The 23960-nt window shown below is 46.2% G+C and overlaps 1 protein-coding gene across 2 annotated transcripts in view; it reads right to left on the bottom strand.

Annotated features, from left to right (window-relative positions):
- NPLOC4 (NPL4 homolog, ubiquitin recognition factor) overlaps nucleotides 1–23960 on the bottom strand; it is a 652620-nt gene that overhangs the window by 209169 nt on the left and 419491 nt on the right. For both annotated transcript variants that reach the window (XM_078654232.1, XM_078654233.1), the window contains exon 12: nucleotides 16620–16780. In XM_078654232.1, the coding sequence (XP_078510358.1) occupies nucleotides 16620–16780 (161 nt within the window). The remainder of the gene's footprint in view (nucleotides 1–16619; nucleotides 16781–23960) is intronic.

Below are 23960 nucleotides of genomic sequence, written 5' to 3' on the forward strand. Positions count from 1 at the left end.
AGTTACAAACAGGTCAATCTGGGGAAAACCCCACTTGTGAAAGTATGGGAAAAGGACTTGTGGGTGGAATTCCCACTGGTGAACTTGTTGCCGTATTCTGCTGAGGAGGTCAGCAAAGTGATTGCCCATCCCCAGGAGCTGTTCCACCAGCAGGTGGATGTTGTTACGTATTACCTAATGCCAAATCATCTGAGATAGGCATGATAACTGTAGAGAGTGAGCCTCCCTCCCCAGTGTTTGTAAATAGTACATGGTTGTCATGTTTTCCATCCGGACCAGGATAACCTTGCTTGCCAGGTGAGTTAGAAATGCTTTCAATGTTAGGTGAAAGGTAGTTGATCTGGAGACATCGGTGATTGGTATTCCAGAGACCCCGAACTGTGAGATCCTGTGTGTGAACATTCCATCCTGTAAAGGATGCATCCGCTGTAAGAATGATCTGGGGAACAGTGTTGCGAAATTTGCACTCCTTTGACAGGTTTTTTGTGCTCTTCTACTGCAGTGAGCGATTAGTGTGACTTTCCACCAACACGAGAACTTGTAGCTTACCCTGTGATTGAGACCACTGCAACGCCAGACATTCTTGCAGCAGACGCATATCCAGACATTCTTGCAGCAGACGCATATGTGGTACTACTGCGATGCAAGATGCTATCATGACTAAGAGTCGCATAGTTGTTTCGACTGGTATATATTGGTTGGGTTGAAACTGCTGTAGTCGTGTTTGGATATTTTGAATCCTGGCCACATTTGGGTATGCCAACCCAACTGTGGGTTGAGCATGGCGCCCCATATAACAGCTGAATTTGAAAAGGTTTGAAGGTGTGATTTCTGTATTCTGATAGTAAACCCCAGTAGATGGAGAAGATGTAGAGTTGTTTGTGTGCGTTGTTTAAACATGAGATGCGTACTGGCTTTGATGAGCCAGTCATCCAGATATGGGAAGGCATGAATGTTCTGTCTGTGCAGATGTGCTGCTACTACCGATAGGCATTTGGTGAACACACGGGGTGCGGTAGTGACTCTGAATGGGAGCACTTTTAACTAGCAATACCTTCCAGCTATAAAACATCTGAGGTATTTGTGATAAGCTGGATGGATTGGGATATGGAAGTAAGCGTCCTTTAAGTCTAGTGCTGACAAAGTCACTTTGTGAAGCAGTGGGATCACATCCTGAAGAGTGACAATATGGAAGTGTCTCATAGCATGTAATGATTTAAGGGTCTGAGATCGAAGATGGGCCGGAGTGAACAGAATTAGAAAGTATAGGAAGTGCACTCCAGAACCTTGATGTTGAAGAGGGACCAGGCTCTATGCCTCCTATGAGCAACAGAGCCTCCACTTCTTGTTTTAGCAGGTTTTAATGTTGTATGAAGAGATTGTGTCTGCAAAGTAGAATGTTTGGAGGTGTGGTTATGAGATCCAGACAATAAAAATGTTGCATAATGTCCCGCACCCACTGATCTGATGTCATAGTTCTCCAAGTGGGGAAGAAATGTTGTAGTCAGCACCGACAGCTGTTAAATAGTTGATGGAAATAAGATGAGAGTCACTACTTTCAGGTGGAGGGTGCAGAGTGTGCTGAGACGCTCCTACAGCGCCCCTTGTAATTATTTTCTTCATATGTGCCTCTGAAGAACCCCCTTGAGGGGGAGGTTTGTTGCTGCCTATATGAGGTGGTGTAGTTTTGTCACCCAGTTTGCATGAGAGATGTCGAAAAGGAGCCACGCAAAGCAGGGGTTTGGAGCACCCCAATTGGTTTAGCTACTTTGGTGTCCTTTTTCATTTTCTCCAATGCATGGCCCACCTGGGGACCAAAGAGATGCTCTTTATTAAAAGGAATATTTAACAGTGTTTGTTGCACCTCTGGCTTCAAGTCAGAGCTATGTAGCCAAGCATGTCTACGCAACAATACACTTGTATTGATGCCCCTGTCTGCTGTGTCCACTCAGTCTAGGGCACACCTGATTGAATTGTTGGAGATTCATTTTCCATCTGTCACAATATATATTGTCCCTTTTATTCTACTCCTCAGGAAGGTTTTGGAGGAGCTCCTCTATTTTGACCCCGATGTCTCCTGTTGTATCTTGCGAACAAAGCTTGGGTGTTAGCAATCTGCCAGAAATTGGAGGATTATGCTACCACCCGCTTTCTTGAAGCATAGATAAGTCTGGACTCCTTGTCAGATGGAGGAGCATCTGCGGATGGCTGTGAATTGACCCTTTTATGGATATTTTGATACAACCAGGGAGTCTGTGGAAAGTTGACCCTTGAGTAAATAGGATCTGAGGGTGCTGGTTTATATATCTTGTCGACCATGGATGTAATTATATGTGGCCGCATTGGGTCCTTAAAAACTTTGTCAGAGTGTTGCAGCAACCCCTTGAGCATAGGAAGATATTGGCAGGATCTGTGTGTGCTGGACAATGTTTCAAAAACAAAATTGTCCTCAATAGAGTATTTGTGTAAGGGGACCAGGTGATATGCTGCTGCCCTAGTAATGAGGTTTCGAAGAGATGAAGCATCATCATGGGGTGATGGTCTGGCTGTGTAGAGATCTGGGTCAGTATCACCTGGGGGATCAGTGTCATAATTATCCCAAGGATCTGTGGGCTGTGGATATGAATCATCGCCGCCACTGCCCTCTTCTTTTTAGCAGGCACTGGTACAGCTAAGGCCTCTTCAAAAGAAAGCTGATGGTTTGGATGCTGAGTGCACAGTCAGAGCTAAAATACAGTCAGTGTTAGGCTGTATAAGTTGGAAAGTGAAAGAGGGGCCTGAGTACTCATGGTACACTGGCCCCAAGGAAGATCCTGTACCTGGAGAACGATGTCTAGGTCGGAGTCCAGGATGGAAAAGGCCTCTTCCTCAGCCGCAGAGGCCTTAGAAGGTCTTTCTGTTCCTGCTGGACGGAAGATGTTGAGTGTTCCGTCTAGATCTCTGCAACACGCTTGATGGTCCTGCAATGTCTTTTTCGATAGAAGGGATCAACAAGCCTCACAGTTCGCTTCCTGATGGTTTAGAGGCAGACATAAGTTGCAAACCTGATGGAGGTCGGTTCTCGGATACTTCCCGTGGCACCTGGAACAGAAGTGAAATGGAGTTTGTTCCACTAGCAGCGCATTCTTGGTCGAAGCTGGTGATATAAAGAGTAGGCCTAAACGGATGCGGGCAAAAAAACACGATTGGAGAGCGTCAGATCGACGGGCTAAAGGTTTCTGGTTTTCAGCGCGCTAACGATGGAAAACGCAACCGAAACAATACTGAGGGTTGAAATGAAGAACGAACATTAGAGACCCCGAGCAGTGTCGAACCAGAGCGCTACATAACACGTCCGAACCTGACGGCAAGATAATCTAACAAAGGAGTCGATGCACAGGAGCATTATCACCAAGAGGAGGAGAAACTTTGTCATGTGACTCGGAAGACTTCTTCTTAGAAATACAACTTGCACACATCCAGAACCAACACTAGATAGCGGAAGTATGCACAGCATGTGTATCTGCAGCCACACGTGCCTCGAACACCTGGGCATTAAGGAGCACACAAAGCGCTTAAAAGTGATATCCAGCAACTACCACACATCGGTTCACAAACTCGCAGAAAATATAGACAAATGGCCTAGATTGCTGCTGTCACTGGTGGGCGGAATAGCTATACTGAAAATGGTGGTGGTGCTGAGGCTTCTGAATTTGCTTTTGAATATCCCATTACAACAACGCTTTGAAAATTAATATTAACCTTTATATGGCCAGGGAAACAACCGCAATTTAAAAGGAAAATACACTCCTTGCAAGAAAGGCGGCCTGAAGACCCAAGACCTTGAAACATTGTAGAACAGCGCAGGGATTATTGAATGCATAACTCTAAATGCTTGCTGCATGTCTTGCTAGAGAAGGCCAATGAAAGACCATTGTCTCTAGAAGCCATATTGTTTAGCACCTGCACCCTCAAATGTAACACCATAGAACGGGTTGGCTCTACACTGCATGCCTGGAAATGGCCACTTAAGTGGGATCTGAGGAGACTTGTGTACACCTCAGTGATGTAAACGGAATGATATGCATGGATACCGGTATGCTTGGATAAGATTTTGGAGAATGTATATAGACCCAATGGGAGACCTTTTTAGTGATAACGTGCTACTGAGGGTAAACAAATTGTTGAAAAAGCCACAGACCTCACCAAACAAGGCATTTTTCATTATTACAGACTTTGTCATGCCCTCAGGAGTACTATAGACAATTCCCTAATGAAACTGCATCTTTAGACATGCTAACATGCCTAATAAAAGTATGACAACTAAACATTATCTCAGAGCTGTATAGGAGTGGCTCCAATTTGCACCCCCCTGTGCCCTGAAATAGTCACCAAGAGTAGGAAGCGGATGTACATCAAGAAATAACAGATAAGCAGCAACAGTTTGGATACCCAAAATGTTACACTGAACAGCAGGTATAAAGTATTGCATGAAAGTATATCCAAAGGTACTTTTACACCCCAGTTCGATAGGAACTACAGGGGACATCAGAGTGTACTAGGTTCAGGGCACCCCGTTGATGACTTTAAACAGGTTTCATGAGACTACCTGGGTGTGTTGGCACAATACTGTGCTACATGTTCTTGCTTCCTGGGGGTAGCTGCTCTGGACACACTACTTCGTGGTACTTACCAACGCTAGGGTCAGGGCTGGTCCCATTTCAGGAGGCAGTTTTGTCCTGAGTGCAAGTACCTCTGGTCAGACTCATTCCCCCCCCCCCCCCTCCCCCCTCTGCGAATGGATTTGTAGGGTCAGGGCTGGTCCCATTTCAGGAGCCAGTTTTGTCCTGAGTGCAAGTACCTCTGGTCAGACTATCACAGCACCCTTTGGGAGGGGGGATCCCCTAAACTGATTGGGTTGAATCCTTCCATTCAAGATGTAGGATTTCCAAAGGAGGGGTTTACCTTGGTCCAGGGCACATTAGGGATGGTCACAGCACATAGACAGGCCAACCGAAACACGAGGCCCAGAGAGAAAGATGGGATAAACGCCTCCCATCAGACACCTGAGGACTGACAAGCTGAAGCTTACGGAGGGGGAGGAGGACGGAGCCCCGCAAGGAGTCGTTGAATAGCAGAGTCCGCGTGGGTGTTAAATTAAAGAACCCCATCAAAAGGCAGGTCAACAAGACGCTCCCGAATATTCTCCGGAAAGACGCTATCCCGCAACCAAGCATGCCGGCGGAGGGCCACAGAACTCGCAATAGCGCAGGAGAGAATCAGAGACATCCAAGGCTGAACGGAGAATAAATACAGCTAACTCCCGACCATCCATCACATGGTGCCGCAGATCAGCGCGGACACCCTTGTGGGAGATGCGAGACAGAAGGGACTGCGCTGAATCCCATAGGCAGCCCTGGCCAACACACAAAGCGTGTTGAGTGCACGCAGCGCAGCACTAGTAGACGCAAAAATGTTACGCCCCCTGGAGTCCAACCACCGGGCCTCCCGTGACGGAGGGAGCAATACTTAAGGCAAGGAAGGAAAAGCAGTCTGCAGGACAGGGCCCTGGGGAAATGGGTGGGAAAAAAGACAGATCGGATTGTGCGGGGCAGGGTGGTGGCGGAGCGGCTGGGGCACCTGGGGGCCTTGGGGCATAGCAGGACGCCCCAAGGCCCCCAGAAGAGAGTTCTGGAGCAAAGCTTCAAATGGAAGAAGCGGCTCCCCTCCACCAGAACCCTGGTGGAGAACCTCCAAGAAGTGGTCCGTTGGAATAGGAACGACCGAGTTGACCATCTGCAAAATGCTGGTGGCCATGGAAATGGCCTGGACAAAGGCCACACTCGCCTCCATAGGGCATCGTGGGGGCGAGAGCAGCTCTTCCGTGGGTGAAGGCTGCAAACGACGCGGCGTCCAGTCTCCGGTGAAGAGGAGACAAGGAGACGACAATCCTCCGTAGAGAAAGGAACCTCGGGAGAGTCGACGATCCAATGTCGGGACGGCACCGGAGAATCCGCAATGGGCACCGGCGCGTTCCGTTTCGGAGCCAAAGTGTCCACCATGGCTGCCGAGTCGGCCTCCACCACCACCACGTGCCTCATAGGCGAAAGGAGCAGGGTCGGTGCGAATTGGCCAATGAACTTCGCCGAAAAGGCGCCGGCTCGACCTCCGATGAGGCAGCCTCCTGCGCAGAGGACCGAGAGGGACACAGGGAGGCGCCCCGGCCTCCACCCGTGGCGCCGCCAGGGCAGGGGAGGAAAGGCCCCACGCATGGCGAGGGATCCGCGGACGTCTCACGAAGATGAGGGGGGCCCAAAGAAGCCTGTAGAGCCGTAGCATAGGCCTTCATTTAGGCCCTTGTCGCCCTAAGGCCAGGAAACTGCCGGTAGGGTGCGATTGGCAGGGGCACACGCCCCGAGAGGAACCTGTGCCTTCTGCAGAATGAGGACAGGGCCTCGGTGACGAGCTGCAGGACTTACCGGCGGGCGAGCGACGCCCAAGGGGTGAAAGACTATGCCGCAGCCGGAAATGGCGTCTCTTGGACCCCTCCGAGGTAGGGGACGGATGCTGTGACTAGACTGATCTGGACAAATGGGCCGAAAGCAATTTCATCCGCCGCTCCCACCGGGACTGCGGCTTGAGATGCTGACAAGCGCCGCAGTCTGTAGAATCATGGTGCTCGCCCAGACACCACATACAAATAGGGTGGGGGTCCGTCGCTGACATCCGACGCATACAAGAAGTACACGCTTTGAAACCCGAAGGCATTGCACTCTGTTCCCAACGCAAAAGCGTTAATAGAGGCCTGAACACAGGTCAAGGGAACACACTCGAATCTGCGTTGCACGCGGAAAAGAAGGAAACTGATGTCAGAGCTCCGGGGGGAGGCTTATGTGACCTCGCTGATGTCACGTCCGCGGACGACGTCAGGGCGGGGTCGCGTGGCACTGCCCCCGGCGCACAGGGATGCTGTGGCAAGAAGTTTTCCAGATCCAGTCTCATGCCTGCGGAAAATGCTACATTAAGGAATCTGCGGCTAGTAGTCTCCATCAGATGTTTCTTTATGTAATGGCACCCCTTGATACTCTGCCGCTCTAGCCACTGCTCATTAGCTGTTGAAGAGCCATATTATCATCTGGATGGGATTGCTTTGCTGGGTAAAGGTCTGGCTCATTGTCTACTGGAGGGTCAATGGTGTAATCTATCAATGGATCAGAAGGCAAATGAGTATCATCATCACCATGATCCACATCTGGATCTGTATGTGGAGATCCCTGATGTGTTATGTGTAAGGGATCTTCAATTATTAACTTTGGAGAAGAAGGTGGATATGGAGAGGGTTGGGGGACAGGATAAACAGGCTGTTAGCCATGTTCCTTTTAAAGGGAATCTTATCAGTAGCGTCCTCTGCAGGAAGCATGTGTTTTGCTGGAGTTTTAGCCAAAATGTGTCTAGTATCAGGATTAATATAACGTTTTCTCTGTTTGGGATCCAATTTGGCCTTAAAGACGTCTAAAATAGGTTCTGGAGGCTCTGGAACACTGTCATCGATTTCAGCGTAGAAATCAACTTGTATTTGGCAGTGGACTGCTTCGGCTCCAAAGCGTGTTTGTTTTTCGGAGCGGAGGGTTTCGGCTCCAAATCAGATTTGCCCTTGGAGCCCAGAGATTTCGGATCCGAAGATAGGAAGCCGGAAGGCTTAGCGGTTTGTTTTGGTGCTGAGCCAGGAGGCGGGCGTCAGAAACATTGTCTCTGTGCCGACCTTGGCCAGAAGGCACAGGTGGTGCCGTAGCCTTACATGTTTTGGAAGAGGATTTAGGGGAAAGGGGTCTTCGGTACTCACGGCACCCTGTCCAGGAGGCTCATCTTCAGATCGATCTCAGAATCGGACTCTGGAACGGAGAGGCCTACTTCTTCTGCGTCAGACACTTCAATCTCTCCTTGGTCTGATTCCCAAAGATATCCGGAGTGTGTTGGATGCTTTGGTGTTGCATCTCTCATCGTCGAGCTCAACGATCGCGAGGTGTCTTCTTGGACCGAAAAGACTTACAAGCGTTGCAGCCTTCCTCCTTGTGCTCCGGAGGGAGGTACAAGTTACAAACTTGATGTAGGTTGGTGTGATGATATCTGGCATAGCACCGAGGACAGAATTGGAATGGAGTCCGTTCCATCGGCAGAAGGCTGGACCAGCGTGGCTATGCCAGACGGCACAACACAAGGTTTTCGACCGAAAATGGAGAGTTTGTCGAGCAATTTGATACGCGGAGAACAGGAAAACGCGTACGGAAATAATACCATCAAGGGTAGAGTGGATTGCGCACGAGGGGAACCCAAAGAGCGATTTTCGAACCGGAGCGCAGCAATACACGTCCGAACCAGATGGCGGAAAAAAAAAACAATCTAAGAATGGAGTCGATGCCCATGCGCACTATCACCGAAAGGAGGAGTCACCTTACATTGTGACTGGAAAGACTTCTTCAAAGAAAAATAACTTGCAAACATCCAGACCCAACACTAGATGGCAGGGGTATGCAAAGCATGTGTATCTACAGCACACATGCCTTGAACAAATGATTACGTTGGCAGTAGCCCAAGAATCTGGGGGACGACCCCCATTTCTAATGCCCCTGAATATCCCCACCAGTTCACCTAAAAGTTCTAATACAAAACCTTTATAAAATTCCATCGGTATTGAATCAGTTCCAACCGCCTTCCAAGAGTGGAGGTCCTGTACGGTTGACTGAACTTCCTCCAAAGAGCTCTGCGTCTAAAAGTGACCGCTCTTCCTGGGATGCTTTATTTAATATCGATGATGCTAGGTATTGCTCTAGGTCTTCGAGCCTGGCTATTACTGGAGCTTTATATAAATACTCAAAAAGTTTCTCATCTCATCCAGTTCAGTTACTGTTCTGCCCTGCTCATTTCTAATTTTGTTAATATACCCAGCAGCCTGCTTTTGCCTCAATAACTGCCCCACCCGTTCATTATATTCGTAGCACTTCTGAGTTCTGGCCACATGTTTCCCAGCAATCTTCTTAGCCATAAATTAATTCAGGCGTGATCTAATTATGACCTAGCACAGTGGAAAGCTCTTGTCCAGATAAAACGGCTGCAATCAACTCTGCCTCGCCAAGTTCTCTAATCTGAGTCTTGGAGTGCCTCTGTCTAGCAATACTAAACCTGAGGGTTTCCCCTCTTAAGCCGACTTTGAAGGTTTTCCAGACTATCACAGGGGAGGCGCTAGCCTTTATTGTCTTTAAAAAAACACCTGGGATCCACCCCATCATATGTCTTATATACTATGGACTACTCTCGAAAGTCCATCTTCTGGGCACCCTCCCAGTCCCTCAAGAGGAAGCTCTAAGACAATAGGGATTTGATCCAACATTAATCTTGGAAAAAGTTATACCTGAACCCCATTAACCAGTGATCACCAAAAAGTAATCCAATCTTGCAAAGGTGCCATGGGGGGCCGAATAGTAAGTGTTCTCAGCATCGAGCGCTTTCAAAGTGACCCAGATATCTACTAGCCCTATTTTTTTTCTTCAATTTTTTTAACCTTTATTTAAACATTATCCGTACATACAGTAAGGACTTTGAAGTGTTGTTACAGACATAAAAAATACATCAGCATTTCTTCCAGATATGGCTATCTGCAGCAAGGCAAGATTTGAAAGAGCAGGAGTATCTATATACAATTATGAAAACTCTTTTTTTTGGTGTGATATGTTGATTGCAGGTGCCCCCCAGGTGCTAAGCGCACACATCCCCTGAGCCAGGTTTAATTACCTTCCCCCGGAGCTTTGTGACCGTCAGGGGCTGGCCCGGCGTGAAAGTAATTGGCGGGGATGATGCAAAAACATCATTTTGCCTCAAATATGTCACCAGAAGTTCCCATATGTCTACCAGGCGACATCTAGGGGGCATAAGGTCCCATTAGGAGGTTAATTGTGCTTGACATTGCGCTGCATCATGCAGCCAGGTACGGATCGCGGGTGCTGGTTTCCGCCCCCAGTGTATTGCTACCCTGCGCTTAGCCAGCAGCAGTGTAATCAGTTTTCGGTATGCATCCTGGGTGTCTTTTACGAAACAGGCATCATTTGGGTGCCAATGAGAAGGGGTCCCTAATCACATCAGCGATTACTGCACCTATGTCTCGCCAACCCCGGGCACGACTAGGCCAGATGGTAAAGTAAGCAGGTCTCGCAGAGCAGCGACCGCAAGCCGCATCATCTCTGGCCTATTTCTTTTACAAGATGCTTAAAAGATCTAAAAGACTGCGGTTTGCGTCCCGTATAGCGCACTTACTGGTCTCCTTGCCTTCCTCTAGAGACATTTAGATTAAAATCCCCACATAATATGTATGGGCCGGCCATGACGATAGCTCTACTGCTAAAAAATTAAGCAGAACAGTGCCATACGCTACAGGGGCGTATATCGAGAAAAGCATAAAAAACCCAGTACCACATTTACACTCCACCATTGCCCTTCTCCCATACTTATCCACAACCGGAACAACAATGTTTCCTTTTAACTAATATAGCCACCCCCTTAGTTCTAGTGCCCTGTGCGGTACAGCAAAGAACATTCAGGAGTCTAATAAAGCACTATCGGTCCAGGCAATATGGGTCTCTTGCAGACAGTAAATATCAGCTCTTAAAATGTATAGACCCTCTTGTATTCTTCTCCTGTTGAAATTGTCATTCAGCCCACAGATGATAACAGTTGTGATATGGAGCTTAGCCATGCCCCTTGTACAACACCCAGCCAAAATGATTAATTCCTGTGTATATTTTACACCCGTAATAGGGCATCTGCGAAGTACTTTTTGTACCTTGGCTGTTTTGACCCACCACTACATTTGACCCCATATTGTTACATTTTTCCCCACCACCATTTCCCCCCCCCTAACATTTTGCGGACTTCCATGATCATACTTGCTGCTTTTTTACCACTCTCCCCCGACCCCGCTCACTTAACCCACCCTCATACGCTAACCCAACCCCAGCCACTTCTCACCCCCCCAATCTAATCAAGGCAGCCAGACCACCCGGGGTCTGTGTGATTACTAGTGTGAAGATGCAGTCGGCCCCCCATTCCCCACCACACCCAAAAAGAACATGAATTCCTGGCCATTATATAGTCCAAATGCCTGACAATTGTGCCAGGCAAAGGCAGGTAAAGAACGCCTCAGGGCTGAGGATTACAGCCAAAGGCCTATAGCTTATACAATTTCCTAAACAGCCGTCAAGCCACACAAGTATTCTTTAGCTTGAATCTCAGAAGTAAAAAACTGCAGGCAGACATGTGGAATTCTGATCGAGGCACTACATAACTAGGTGATCAACTGAGAACTTCATGCATTATCAGGCTTCCATCTTAGCATTAGGTATGGATGTTATCAACCTCACTCTGAATGAGGTGCTCAACAAGTCTTTAACCACTGCCACATTAGCTTATGCTGGAAGAGAATCAAAATCGTCCCTCTACTAAAAAAGCCAAGTGCAGATTCGGATGTTCCAGGTAATTATAGGCCTATCTCCCTCCTTCTTGCGCTTGCTAAGTTAGCTGAAAAATCTGTGAATCATCAGCTCTATAATTATTTAGAGGTCAATAGGCTTCTTCATCCGAGCCAATCAGAATTCAGACTTAGGAATAATACTGAGACTGCCTTGATGAAGGTCTCAGATATTATCAGAAGTACAGTTGATGCGGTGGTAGGGCAGTCTTGGTATTGTTGGACCAGTCTGCAGTCTTCGACACGGCCCCACATGCCAGGCTGCTTGCACTCTTCCTTGAGATGGGCATTAGAGAAAATGCCTGGAAACGGTGGATGTCCTTCCTTGAGGATAGGAGTCAAGAAGTCTGGCAATCTCCTTATTCCTCTGTCAGCCGAAGGGTTTCGGTTGGAGTCCCTCAGGGCTCAGCACTTAGTTCCACTACGTTCAATATCTATATGACCCCCCCTAGCCAAGGAGGTGGAGTCATTTGGGGTGCAGATTATTTCTTATGCGGATGACACCGATATCTTCTTTGCATTTAGCAAAGGGGTGCCTACTGATCTAAAGTCAAAGTCAGAGGAACTTATTAAGCGAACATATCACCATAAAGGTCTCATGGCACATGCCGAAAACTCCAATGGACTGATGGTCATATCCAGACAGCGTTATTTCTGATCAAATAGCCACGTTTTTAATTCCTTCCAAAAGCGCATGTTATCAGCAATGGAGGAAAGATGAGTCGGAAGCTTATTCCAGAGGTAGGGGGCAAGAAAAGAGAAAGATCGTCCCCCGTTTCTTACAGTGCGGACTCGCAGTGGGGTAAGAAGAGATTTTGAACTGGATCTCAACATTCTTACTGGCTGGTATCTTTTGAGCTTTTTCTCTAAATAACTGGGCCCAGTACCATATATGATCTTATGGGTGAGGCATAGGATTTTAAAATGGCCTCTCTTTCTTACTGGAAGCCAGTGGAGGGACCTCAGACTGGGGGCTGAGGGGGATCTAGGTGGAAGATTTAGGATAAGTCTGGCAGCAGTGTTCTGCAGGATCTGCAATTTGAAAAAGAGATCTTCATTTAGGGAAGCTATTAAGGCATTCCCATAGTCCAGACGACTTACAATTAGACCTTCTATCAGAGGGTTCTTGGCTTCAATAGGTAACCATTTGAAGATTTTACGTAGCTTCTGCAGGATCCCATAACAAGTGCCCAGCACAAGATTTACATGATTTTTCATGGACAGTTTGTTGTCAATAGTTATTCCAAGATTACGGACTGCTTGTTTAGGGGATGGGCATGGGCCCAATGCCTGGGGCCACCAATTGATAGACCAATGCTCTTCGGCCCTGCCAAACAGAATGATCTCTGTCTTGCTACCATTGAGCTGCAGTTTGTTATTGCCCATCCAGTTGTTAATATGGATCATACAGTTTTTAAACCAGATCACTGTGTCTGTAACGTCAGGATGGAATGTAATCAACAGCTGAGTGTCATCAGCGTATGACACGGCCTCAAAACCATAGGACCTGATTATCCTGCCCAAAGGCGTTACATAGAGGTTGAAAAGCATAGGGCTCAGGATTGATCCCTAGGGAACTCCTATGCTTACTGGCCTAATGCATGAGGCAAGGGTATCTATATGTACAGTGGTTGAACGGACCTTTGGTAGTTTTTGAACCAGTCCAGGGTTTCACCGGCGTCTCCTCCTCCTGCTTCAACACTCTCCGAATGCTTCGCAGGATATTCAAATGGATCCCCATAGAAACTAGAAGAACAGTCACCCAGGCCCTCTTCCACAGCAGATTGGACTACGGAACCGCCCTCTACGCAGGAACGTCGGCCAAACTCCTGAGACAACTGCAACGCATCCAGAAAGCCTTGGCATGTCTGATCCTCGACATCCCCCGCCGCAGCCACATCACACCCACCTGAGAAACCTGCACTGGCTCCCCGTCAACAAGAGGATAACCTTCAAGTTCCTTATCCACGCACACATAGCTCTCCACAACACGGGCCCAGCATACCTCAACAGACGACTCAGCTTCTCCATCCCCTCTTGCAATCTCCGCTCCGCCGACACCGCCCTCGACACAGTCCCCCGCGTCCGAAGAACGCCGGCCGGCGGCAGATCCTTCTCCCACCTCGCTGCCAAGACCTGAACACCCTCCCCACCAACCTACGGCAGGCCCAAGACCTACAAGCCTTCAGAAGACTCCTCAAGACCTGACTCTTCGATCAGCAGCAGCACTGACCGCCCCCCTCCGCCCCCCCTCCCCAACCTCCCCCCCGGAGCCTTGAGACCCTCACTGGTATGTAGTGCGCTTTAGAACTGTCCTGATTGATTGATTCACCCTGACTCCCACTTCCCAGAGCAGCTGTTCTAAAATGCAGTGAGAGATGGTGTCGAAAGCGGCTGACAGGTCCAAAAGAACCAGCATAGCGAATTCTTTTTTTATCCAAGGTCAGCCTAATGTTATCAACCATCTCTAATACTGCTGTTTCGGTACTGTGTGCGGAACAAAACCCTGATTGCGATGAATCAAGAAGTCTGTGGCTTTCCAGATGGACGGTAAATTGTTTATTTACCAAGGATTCAAGCGCCTTCACGCATTAAGACAGCAGAGAGATGGGACGGTAATTGGCTGGTACCCTGGGATCTGCAGATGGCTTTTTCAAAATGGGCTTAACTTGAGCTGTTTTCCATTTGGTCGGGACCATAGCTTGGTCTAATGACATATTAAAATTCTCTGTTAGATTTGTTATTAACAGAGGTGCTAATTTCATGAAAAAACGAGGTAGGAGAGGGCCTGCTGGAGAGCCTGATTTAATCATTGCTTCGGCTTCTGATACTTGTTCACAGGTCACAGCTTTAAATTCTGCCAGCAGAGGCAACAAGGGATGGCTATTAACAACTGGGTGAAGATCAGCGTTATTAATGTTGTATTGAGGGAAGGATCTATATATAACTTTGACCTTTTCATCAAATAAGGAGGAAACTGTGTCGACCCAATCCTGTGTGGGGGAAGGGTGAGAGCTGGTCAACATGGAGGGTAGTAAACTCGTTCCAAATTTTGTATAACTCTTTGTTGGAGTTTGCGGCATTGTTGATCCTATCAGTTATGTACAACTTTTTGGCCTGTTTAATGTTATTTAAATAGGTGCAATGGATCAGTTTATATCTTGTTCGATCTTCAATAGTTTTAGTTTTCCTCCCTTGCCATTCAGCAGTCCTGCTGGAGAGGTTCTCAATTTTTAGTACTGACGTGAACCAAGGAGATGCTTTGACTTGATCTGGATGCCATTCAACCCTGTCTCACGGCTGTCTTACAATAGATGTCTCAAAACCATTTGAAGTGTAACACTGAGAAGATGGGGTGCTTAGCTTTGGGCATAGCTTTGCTTTGAACTTGGATGTTTACTGGCCTGCAGGGGAGCCCCAATCAGACACCAAAGCTGATTCTGTAAAAAATGTAGGGTTTAAATTTGATAATAAAATGTCATTCCACAATCAAATCATCTCGGTGGTTGGTGTTTTTTTTGCCATTCCACGCTTGGGAAAGAGAATTCTGCACTTCCTCTCATTTCCAACAAGATAACAGTGGTATTGGCCCTGGTCATATTTAGAATGGACTACGCCAACGCATTATATGCAGGCCTGACATAGTATCTGTTCAGAATGCGGCAGCTCAGTTGGTTCTTTGTCTCATAAGACGTGAACACATCTCTAGGCATTTGCACAATCTGCGCTGGCTCCCCACTGAAAAAGTAATTATTTTTAAATCCGCTCTCTTAATGCATAGAGCGCTCCGTCAGTTGGGACCTGATTATATCTCTTACAGGATTGCCTTCTACAGCCCAGCGAGAATGCTACGTTCATCCAATAATTATCGGGCCAAAATTCCTAGAGCTCGCCTGGCTACAGCAGGCGGTCGCTCATTCACTTTTTGGTGCCCAGTTGATTGGAACAAGCTCCCTTTAGACTTTTGTCAAACTAAGGCTGAAGCTATTTTTAAGAAAAAGCTCAAGACCGGTCTCTTTTCACAGTAATTGTAATCTTCCTCCGTTTCTTGCTTTGACTGTAAAGCACCAGTACACTCATGAGTAGCTGAGCGCTCTATAAATCTCATCACTAACATCTGCAACTGAGCATCAAGTTTGGAAGTTTTGGAGGAGATATCTGATCTAGTCGCTGTCTAATGCTGAGGAAGTTCATTGGTGAAATACAGAAACAGAGATCCAGACCAGCATGGATGTGGCTCAGAAATAAAGGAGCCGACACCAGAGCTCTGTTTGGCACCTAATAAGGTCTGATGTTGTTGATTCTGAAGGCGGAGCTGCGGCTAGCGCCACATGATACCACCAGGCAGCGCTACTGATTGAGAAATGTTTTTGTGCCTGGAAGATTAATTCATAAGGTGAGTAATTTGGGGGGGAAGATATTTCTTAATTTGGGGGAAGATATTTCTATCAGAATAACACTTCAAGCATGGCATAAAAAGCAATCCTTGCTGGGTTATATTTGAAGCTACTATTTGCATGTAGGTGTGAATGGCCTAGGGAGTCTATTAGCTGTGGAGGTGCTCCTTCTACCATTCTGTCGAGGAAAGACCTGCAGCTCTTCCGTTAGCTTAAACGACTGGAGAAGATAAATGGCTTGGACCAGTTTGCTCTACTGAAAAAAGTGATACTGTTCCACCCATAAGTCAACTTTAGAACTGCTGTTCAAACTATCATACTCTCACATCTGGATGGTTGAAACACCCTGCTCCATGGCCTCCGAAGTCTCCGTACTGCCTCACCCTATTTTTAAGGGCATCCACACATTACCCCCCAACCTGATGGAGACTTTTTGGCTACACAAATCCAGCTGCACCAATTATAAAGCCATCGCGACCTGCACCCCACCCTATCTCTGAATACACCAGCTGTAAAGAAACATGCTGAATACACGAGTTATAACGAAACTTTGATTCAAGCATTGACATTCTTCCGTGTCAAACAGCCTGCAACACAAAATCTTTGCACTGCATACCTTCATGAAATGTTTAAATGGGCACTGTCCCAATAAACTGCCTCCCCGGGGACTCATCATGACAATGATGGCACTGATTCAGTGGGCAGCACTGAGCTTTGTTGCTCACCTTGTAAAAAACATCAGGCACATACTGCTCACTGCTGGATTCCTTGGCGTAGCCCAGCTCTGGCACATCACGACAGGGCAGCAAACACTCATCCCGCACTAATGCCATGCACTGGTTGGAGACTTGGTAACCCTCAAAATGCACCTGATTATCTGGTCCACCTGAGAAGCAAAAGAAATTGTTAAACTAGTTGCAAAAACAACTTGCATTGCAGCCTCTCTATCATGATTATATCTGCATGTCTTCTCTTTAATTCTTTATACAGTCCATCAAATGCTCTATGTACAAGCCTCTGCTTTCATTACCGGTCATTATAAAATACATTCAACCAAGAACTCCATATTGTACCACAGAGATCCTGCTAATTGTTTTCAGAGTGAAATAAAAGGATTGAAATGTGTTTTTTTTTTCTTGCAGACCTAAGAATTAATTAATAAATACGTTTATTGGTCAATTGATTCAAACTTTTACAATTTAACAACATGTACAGCTTCTCCTTCAGCTAAAAACCGCTATTGAGTTAATTGTTCTTTAAGAGTACCATTGTTACATCACAAGTTATTGACATCAAAACATGTTTTTCGGCGAAAGACAATGCAAACAATAAAAGGACGTCTTAAAAACAAGTCATGAGCATTCAACATTCAGTACATCAAATACTAGTAACGACGAATTACGTTTATTGACACAACAGTGTGAACAGCAGATGCGTTGGTGTTAAACAAAACCTGTACAAATATGCTATGAGATGACACAGAAGTACCAGATTTCAAAAGATTTTAAAAGTGCTTGCAGTTTTTAAGTGCTTATTATGACTAAAAAAGTGCAATTTCACAAGAGTAACTACAAGTGTGAGCCTTCTAAAATTGAGTTGCGCCTATTTTCAAAGTTAAAAAGAAACCACAGTGCTAATTGGGCACAAGAAACAACAAGTTATGTGCTAAGAAAGTTTAAGTTACATCTTTTTCTTCCTCAAGCCTTGAGACCCTAAAGGGTGAGTAGCGCGCTTTATAAAACCCTGATTGATTGATTGAAGTTCGCCTGTTCAAATGGGTACAAAAATAAGGCACAAAAATTGCAACACAAGCACCTGCATTTACACCGTCACATGTCCTTGTAACCTACGCTACATAGGTATGACCACTAGGATGGCCAAGACACGAATAATGGAACATTGGAGCAACATTTGTTGTCACAAGCGCAACACTAAGCTTTGTTCACAATTTTCAGAGGAGGGCCATACACCAGACAGTCTTAAATGGACTATCATAGAGACACACCCACACATGAGCAAAAAAACCCTCTTCAGGAAGGAACAATACTGGATTTTTCACCTTTCCTGTGACAAAATGGTCTGAATGAAGATATCCTCTAGAACGAAGATAATCGATAGTACACCATCTACACTTTTGTACTACCAGGAGCCAGGGTGTCAAAACCCTCATTCATAACACCCCCAACTGTTTGTCTGAATGGAGTCTGCCCCAACTTTGGCCACCACGAATGATGTATCTCACACACGCATGGGACCATGGACAATAATATTTTGATCCAGTAACACCTTAGAGGTTAGGATAACACTTGCTAGAGAGGGATCTAGTTGTCCCCTGCCTCTCGTTCGCATTGCCTCTCCCTACCTGTCCCCTGTGGTTAATGTTGTACAAACTGCAATGAAGGACATGATACCACTCTTAGTCTGACCTACTGAATTCCCTTATGTCACCTCCTTATGTGCAACCTCCTATTTTACACCGACACTCTTCATTCTCCCGGTGACCATTACCTAGTACCCATGGCCACTCGCTATGAACACCTTCTCCATGGGTTTTATTCCAGGTTTGCACGCCTGGAGAGCCGTCTCCTGGTTTTTTTTTTTTGCAGAGTTTTATATAGCGCGAACTAGAACCGAACCAAATCAGTTATCAGAGCGCTTTACATAGCACCAGTTAAGTTACATGAGGACACACTTTCATTTTAGGCACGGGGAGATTAAGTGATTTGCCCAGAATCACAGGGGTTTTTTGGCGTCGTTACCGAGACTCGAACCCAGATCCCCAGGTCCGAGGTCGAGCGCCTTAGCCGTTAGACCAACCCCTCTCCCCTCTGTTGCATGCAGTCATGTGACCCCTCTACTGAGATTGCGCCACTTTGGCTAGTCCCTGGCAAGGTGATACTCCCTGCCATTGCAGACCTGCAGGTCCAGATGTAGCACACCTCAGGTATCAACTTTGCATGTGCAACCCTCCCTCATAGATTCCGCTGAGTCTATCCATGATTGCCACGATCCTCCATTCCCATCGTGTTTTAATCAGGCACTTAGGAGGTCGGCCATACTACCTGTGAGCCACCTCCTATCGCACTTATTCTACATACCCCTCAACCAAGATGGCGCCTGGTGTTCGCCTACAATGACTTTGGAGATACTCACTGACATTGCTAGCTCACTGCTGCCCCTTTTGCGGGCAGGAAGCTTCCGGCACACCTTGGCCCACCTGGAGGCTGTGCCGGCGCAACATACTTATTTCGCCAATTCCTCCCTCTCCACACTCTTCCGAGCTGGCGGAGTGAGGGGTAGGTCTTTCGGCAATCCAGCCACTGCTGAACCGTGAGTACCCTAGCAACTGACACACCACGTGGATGCCTCTTGGCGCACCCTTGCTTTTTTCCTACGTAGGTACTATACCACTTGGAAACCCTGTTGCCTTTAACAACATTACGATGTAACTTTATGCCAATTTAGGACGTTAATAATATTAATGTACCCTCCGCCAGCCTTTCGAAGGAGCTAGTGAGCCTCCCAAATTGGGTGAGTTATTGCTGCAAATTAACCACAGTGTTTGCTTAACCACATTTATTTCAGTCCTTAGATGTGCCACAGGTTTGCCACTTTGTTTCTTCCTTTCCACAGCGCTTGTCACTTATGAGTTTTGCTAACTACCTGAGCATGTAACTTATGCATGTTGTCTCCCCAGAAGCTGCTTTTAATATTGTTCCTTATGATTTCTTTTATTGGTCATCAGATTTGGTCAGACATAACCTTTTATTAAATATATTGTACCTGAGGCAAAACAAAAAAGGAAAACTAAGGAAAAGGGAGCATGAAAAAGAACACAATCAATACAGACGAGGACTAAAAGAACCCATGGGTAGAAGAAAAAGAAAAACACATGCAGCGGAATTCATATGAGGGAAGTAGGCTAGAGACCGTCTTTTCTTATAAAGAAGAAACCAAAGTGTTATAATTTGGTTCACTATTACAAGTTTGTGTTAAGGTGGGGGTCCACCTGAATCTATTCCATATCCTTTCAAATTTTCTCAGAGAGGTGATACCTCTGGCCTTAGCCAAGGCCAGCCCCGCCTCATAAATATGACACACAAGGACCTTCCATTCTATGGCCTTATTAACATCTGAGGAGATCATGTCCTGGCTATACTTAGCCGTGCACACACCAGCATGATTGTTACCAAATATTGAGTACCTCCCTCACAATCATATTTGACCCCCATCATTTTTTCCTTGATTGTTAAAGCACTCAAGTGGCCCAGGCCAGATATCTTTGCCTGGCTCACCCCAGACCAGAATTCTTGAAGAACATGACAGAGTGCAAACTTATGTATTATGTCAGCAGCCAGAAGTTTACATTTTTGGTATTTGGTTTTATCCATAACACCAATTGTTCCCCATTTAAGTATTTTGTCTGGGGTATAATATAACAGATATATGGTGCGTAGTTGCTGCAGTTTTAGACTTACTGAGTATACAGAATGATCTGATATTTCAAAGGAGAATGGATCTCTGAAACCGTGGTTTCTACTGAAAGCAGTTGACTCCATTTTGCTGACAGTGTCATAGTATCATCTACATTTAGGCAGGAGAGTTCCCGGTAGGTGGTGCTAATTGATGGGTTAATACCTGATTTAACATAGTGTAGCGATAGTTCAGAGCCCTCAATATCCTTTGTTTATTGGCAGCCTGAATATAGTCTCTCACTTGCAAGTATTTAAAGAAAAGATGTTGTGGAAACCCATATATTTCCTGCAACCTCAAAAAGGACCTAAGGCCATTTGCATTATAGAGCTGACCCATTGTTACAACACCGCTCAGCGCCCAAGCCCTGCAAGTTGCATCCTGAGTGGAACGCTGGATTATTCCAGAGTGGTGTCTTTGTTTATAGAGGCTATAGAGTATTTAGAACATATCTCCTTCCATATATATATGTCCCTCAAGACCTTAAACGGCACCCTCTTGTAGTAGTTGGGGTCTCCTAGTTGATATTGATAAAGCCTGCACTTAGGCGTTGAACCAGGACACTCAGGACGCAGCCCAAAAATATAGCTTAAAATCTGGGAGTGAGAGTCCCCCCCTATGGAAGCTTCGAAAGAGCCTATGCTCTCCTTGCACGCATATACTCCCATAAGAAGTAGCCGATAATCCCCTCCAGGCGCTGAGAAAAAAAAAAAAAAGAGAAAAAAAAAAAAAAGAGTCCGGGACACTTTGCGTGCGGAGAGCCCCCGGCATAGTCCTAAATCACCCGCACCGCAGCAGAATTCGCACCGCGGTCAGCGGGTTAAAGGGATGGCCCTGAACAAATAAAGGAATTTAGGGAGAATATTCATCTTAGTAATATTGGTTTGTCGCATAATTGGCAGAGGGATTTGTTCCATGATTTTAATTTAGAGTTAACCATAGACAGCAGAGGTTCGTAAATCAGTCTGATAACGTGTACTTCTGAGCATAGCTTGATGCTCAAATAAACCATAGTATTAGTTAATCCTGGGGTAGCAGAATCTGGTTTAAAATTCAAAACAAGCTCAGTTTTAGATATATTGAGTCTATATCCTGCAACTTCAACAAACCTGACTGCCTCTTTAAAAACTTGTTGAATAGCCACTAGGGGATTGGAAGAGAAGACGGCCACGTCGTCAGCAAATGCAGTTAATTTCAGCCGTTGATCTTCAACAGTAAAAGGTTGAATATCTACATTCCTGCATAAGGACTGCAAATATGGCTCTATATAAAGGGAAAATAGAAGAGGGTAAATACGGCTATTTAAGCACTCTTAGTGTGGTTAAAACTATCAATTGATGTATAACACAGTCCAATTAAACAGGTAGAGTGTTTAGTTCTTGTATTTTGCATTAACTGGAACTGCAGTAAGATCTTTTTAAAATGTTGAATCCTGGCTACATTGAGAGAGGCCAGAGCTGTATGAGTGTTGGCGATACTCCTAGCCTTGTTTGCAGTTGTGAGGGTTGAAGATGGGATTGTTGAGCATTGACTGTGAATCCGAATTGATGAATAAGGTTTAATATAGATTGAGTGTGTTGTAAACACCATCTCTGCGTTTTGGCTTTGATGAGCCAATCGTCCAGGTATGGGAAGACATTTGTTGTTGTCTGAGGGAAGGGTGGAAACAAAATCTAGGAGGCCGAATGAGATGCCCAATTCTAGCTTTTATTAAGTCATACCAGAGTGAACCCGTTTTACATAGTTGTTTTTCTTTTTCGGCTTTTCTCTGTTTTTTCTGATTCTATGATGTTTCTAGACTGTTCTGTTTCCTCTGGCGTCCCGACGAAATTTGGCTCTGTCGTTTATGCACTTTTTCATCTCTATTTCTTGTCTTTCACACGTGCTTGCGCTGAAGGTGGACATACCCCAGGAGGCTCGGAAGAAAGGAGAGAAGGCGGTGAGTACCCAGGGGCTTCCTTTAGATTTATCAAGATAGGCCTCCACCACACCGAGAATGTGCACAAAAATAAACTATTTATTGGGAGCGAGGGGAGTAGGAAAATTATGATGAAAAGAAAAAAAAACTACTGCGTATACACAGGGCTCCTTTTCCTCTCTTTTCTTCTGTTATTGCTTTTCCAATATGATACACTTCTATTTAAGTCATTGGCACACCAAAAAATATATATATATGCAGAAGGAAAATAAACAATGTCTTCCCCCAGTGATCTATAAGTGGAGGACGTTTCTCCACTCCAAAACAAATGAGGAAAAACTCTTCTCCTAGAGTTTGTCACAGTCATTAAGTCGGGCCTAATTGTCACAGAGAGAGGGATCTGGTGTTTGTACCCATTTCTATCCACCATCATCTTCCCTCATCCGGTCACTCACCGCGATAGCCGCAACTCTCCTGATTTGCGGCGGCGATGTACCGGCTCTCCTGAGGGGTCCACCACTCCTCCGACCAACTCTCGGACGTGTTGTCTTCGGTGACTCCTCCCTCCTGGAACCGACGGACGGATTCTTCCTTCTCCCTGGTTCCCGGTGTCCTGCTCCCGTCTCTGTGTTGTTCGTGGGCGTTCTTTCGGACTTCCTGCTTCTCCCCGACGTCTTCATGGAACCGCCGGATGTCTTCATGGATCCGTCCCCGTTCTTCGCATGGGCCTTTCTCTTCTAGGCCACCCAAGATGTTTGATTGCATCTCCAGTCGGGAGGGCTGGTCATAAACCTGCACAGGGGAGGTCAAAGGTTTAACCCTTTGGATACCTCTCTCTTCCTTTCTACGTCATCACTTCACCGCAGCTTTGAGGAAATCGGCACCAGGCAGGTGTTGATGCGCCTCTCTCCCACAATTGACTTCTCCGATGAGCTGCTGCTACTACTACTACTGCCAGACTTTTTGTGAATACTCTAGGTGCAGTTGTCACTCTAAATGGAAGTACACTGAATTGGTAATGCTTTCCCGCTATCCAAACCTGGGGTATTTGCGATGCGCTGGATGAATAGGAATAAGAAAGCATACGAACTTCAGGTCTAGGGTAGACATAAAGTCACCTTGCTGTATCAATGGAAGCATTTGTTGGAGAGTAACCATATGAAAGTGCTCTGATAGTATGTACAAATTTAGGGGCCTTAAAGTACAAGTTACTTACCTTTGGTAACGATGTATCTGGTAGAGACGATTCTAGCAGCAGATTCGTCAATGCAGAATTATCCCCAGGTGTGAGACTGGATCCGGCGTGACGCGGACGTGACGCCAGTGAGGTTACGTAAGTCCCACCCCGGCGCGCTGGCGCCACATCGCATAGCCATCACAAACAAAACTGTGAGAATACGGGAACAGTGGGCGAAAAAGCAGGTAAACAAAGTGAAGAAGCGAATGGTGAGGAACAGCACCATTCGGGAAAGTGCCAGCCACTGTGTTACTGAAAGTCCCGAAAAGGAAAGAGCAGAGCACCGCTCTGAGAAGCAACCTTGCAAAGCGAAGGCGATATCCTCCCTGGAGGCAAGAAAACATGGAAAAAAGTCATAGCAGACAACAGAGTCTGCAACCACAATCTATAATAGTGAAGGGCAAAAAGTCCTGAACAGATGAGTAACGACAAATTACC

Source organism: Lissotriton helveticus, chromosome 7 (genome assembly GCF_964261635.1).
Source record: "Lissotriton helveticus chromosome 7, aLisHel1.1, whole genome shotgun sequence".
NCBI lineage: Eukaryota > Metazoa > Chordata > Amphibia > Caudata > Salamandridae > Lissotriton > Lissotriton helveticus.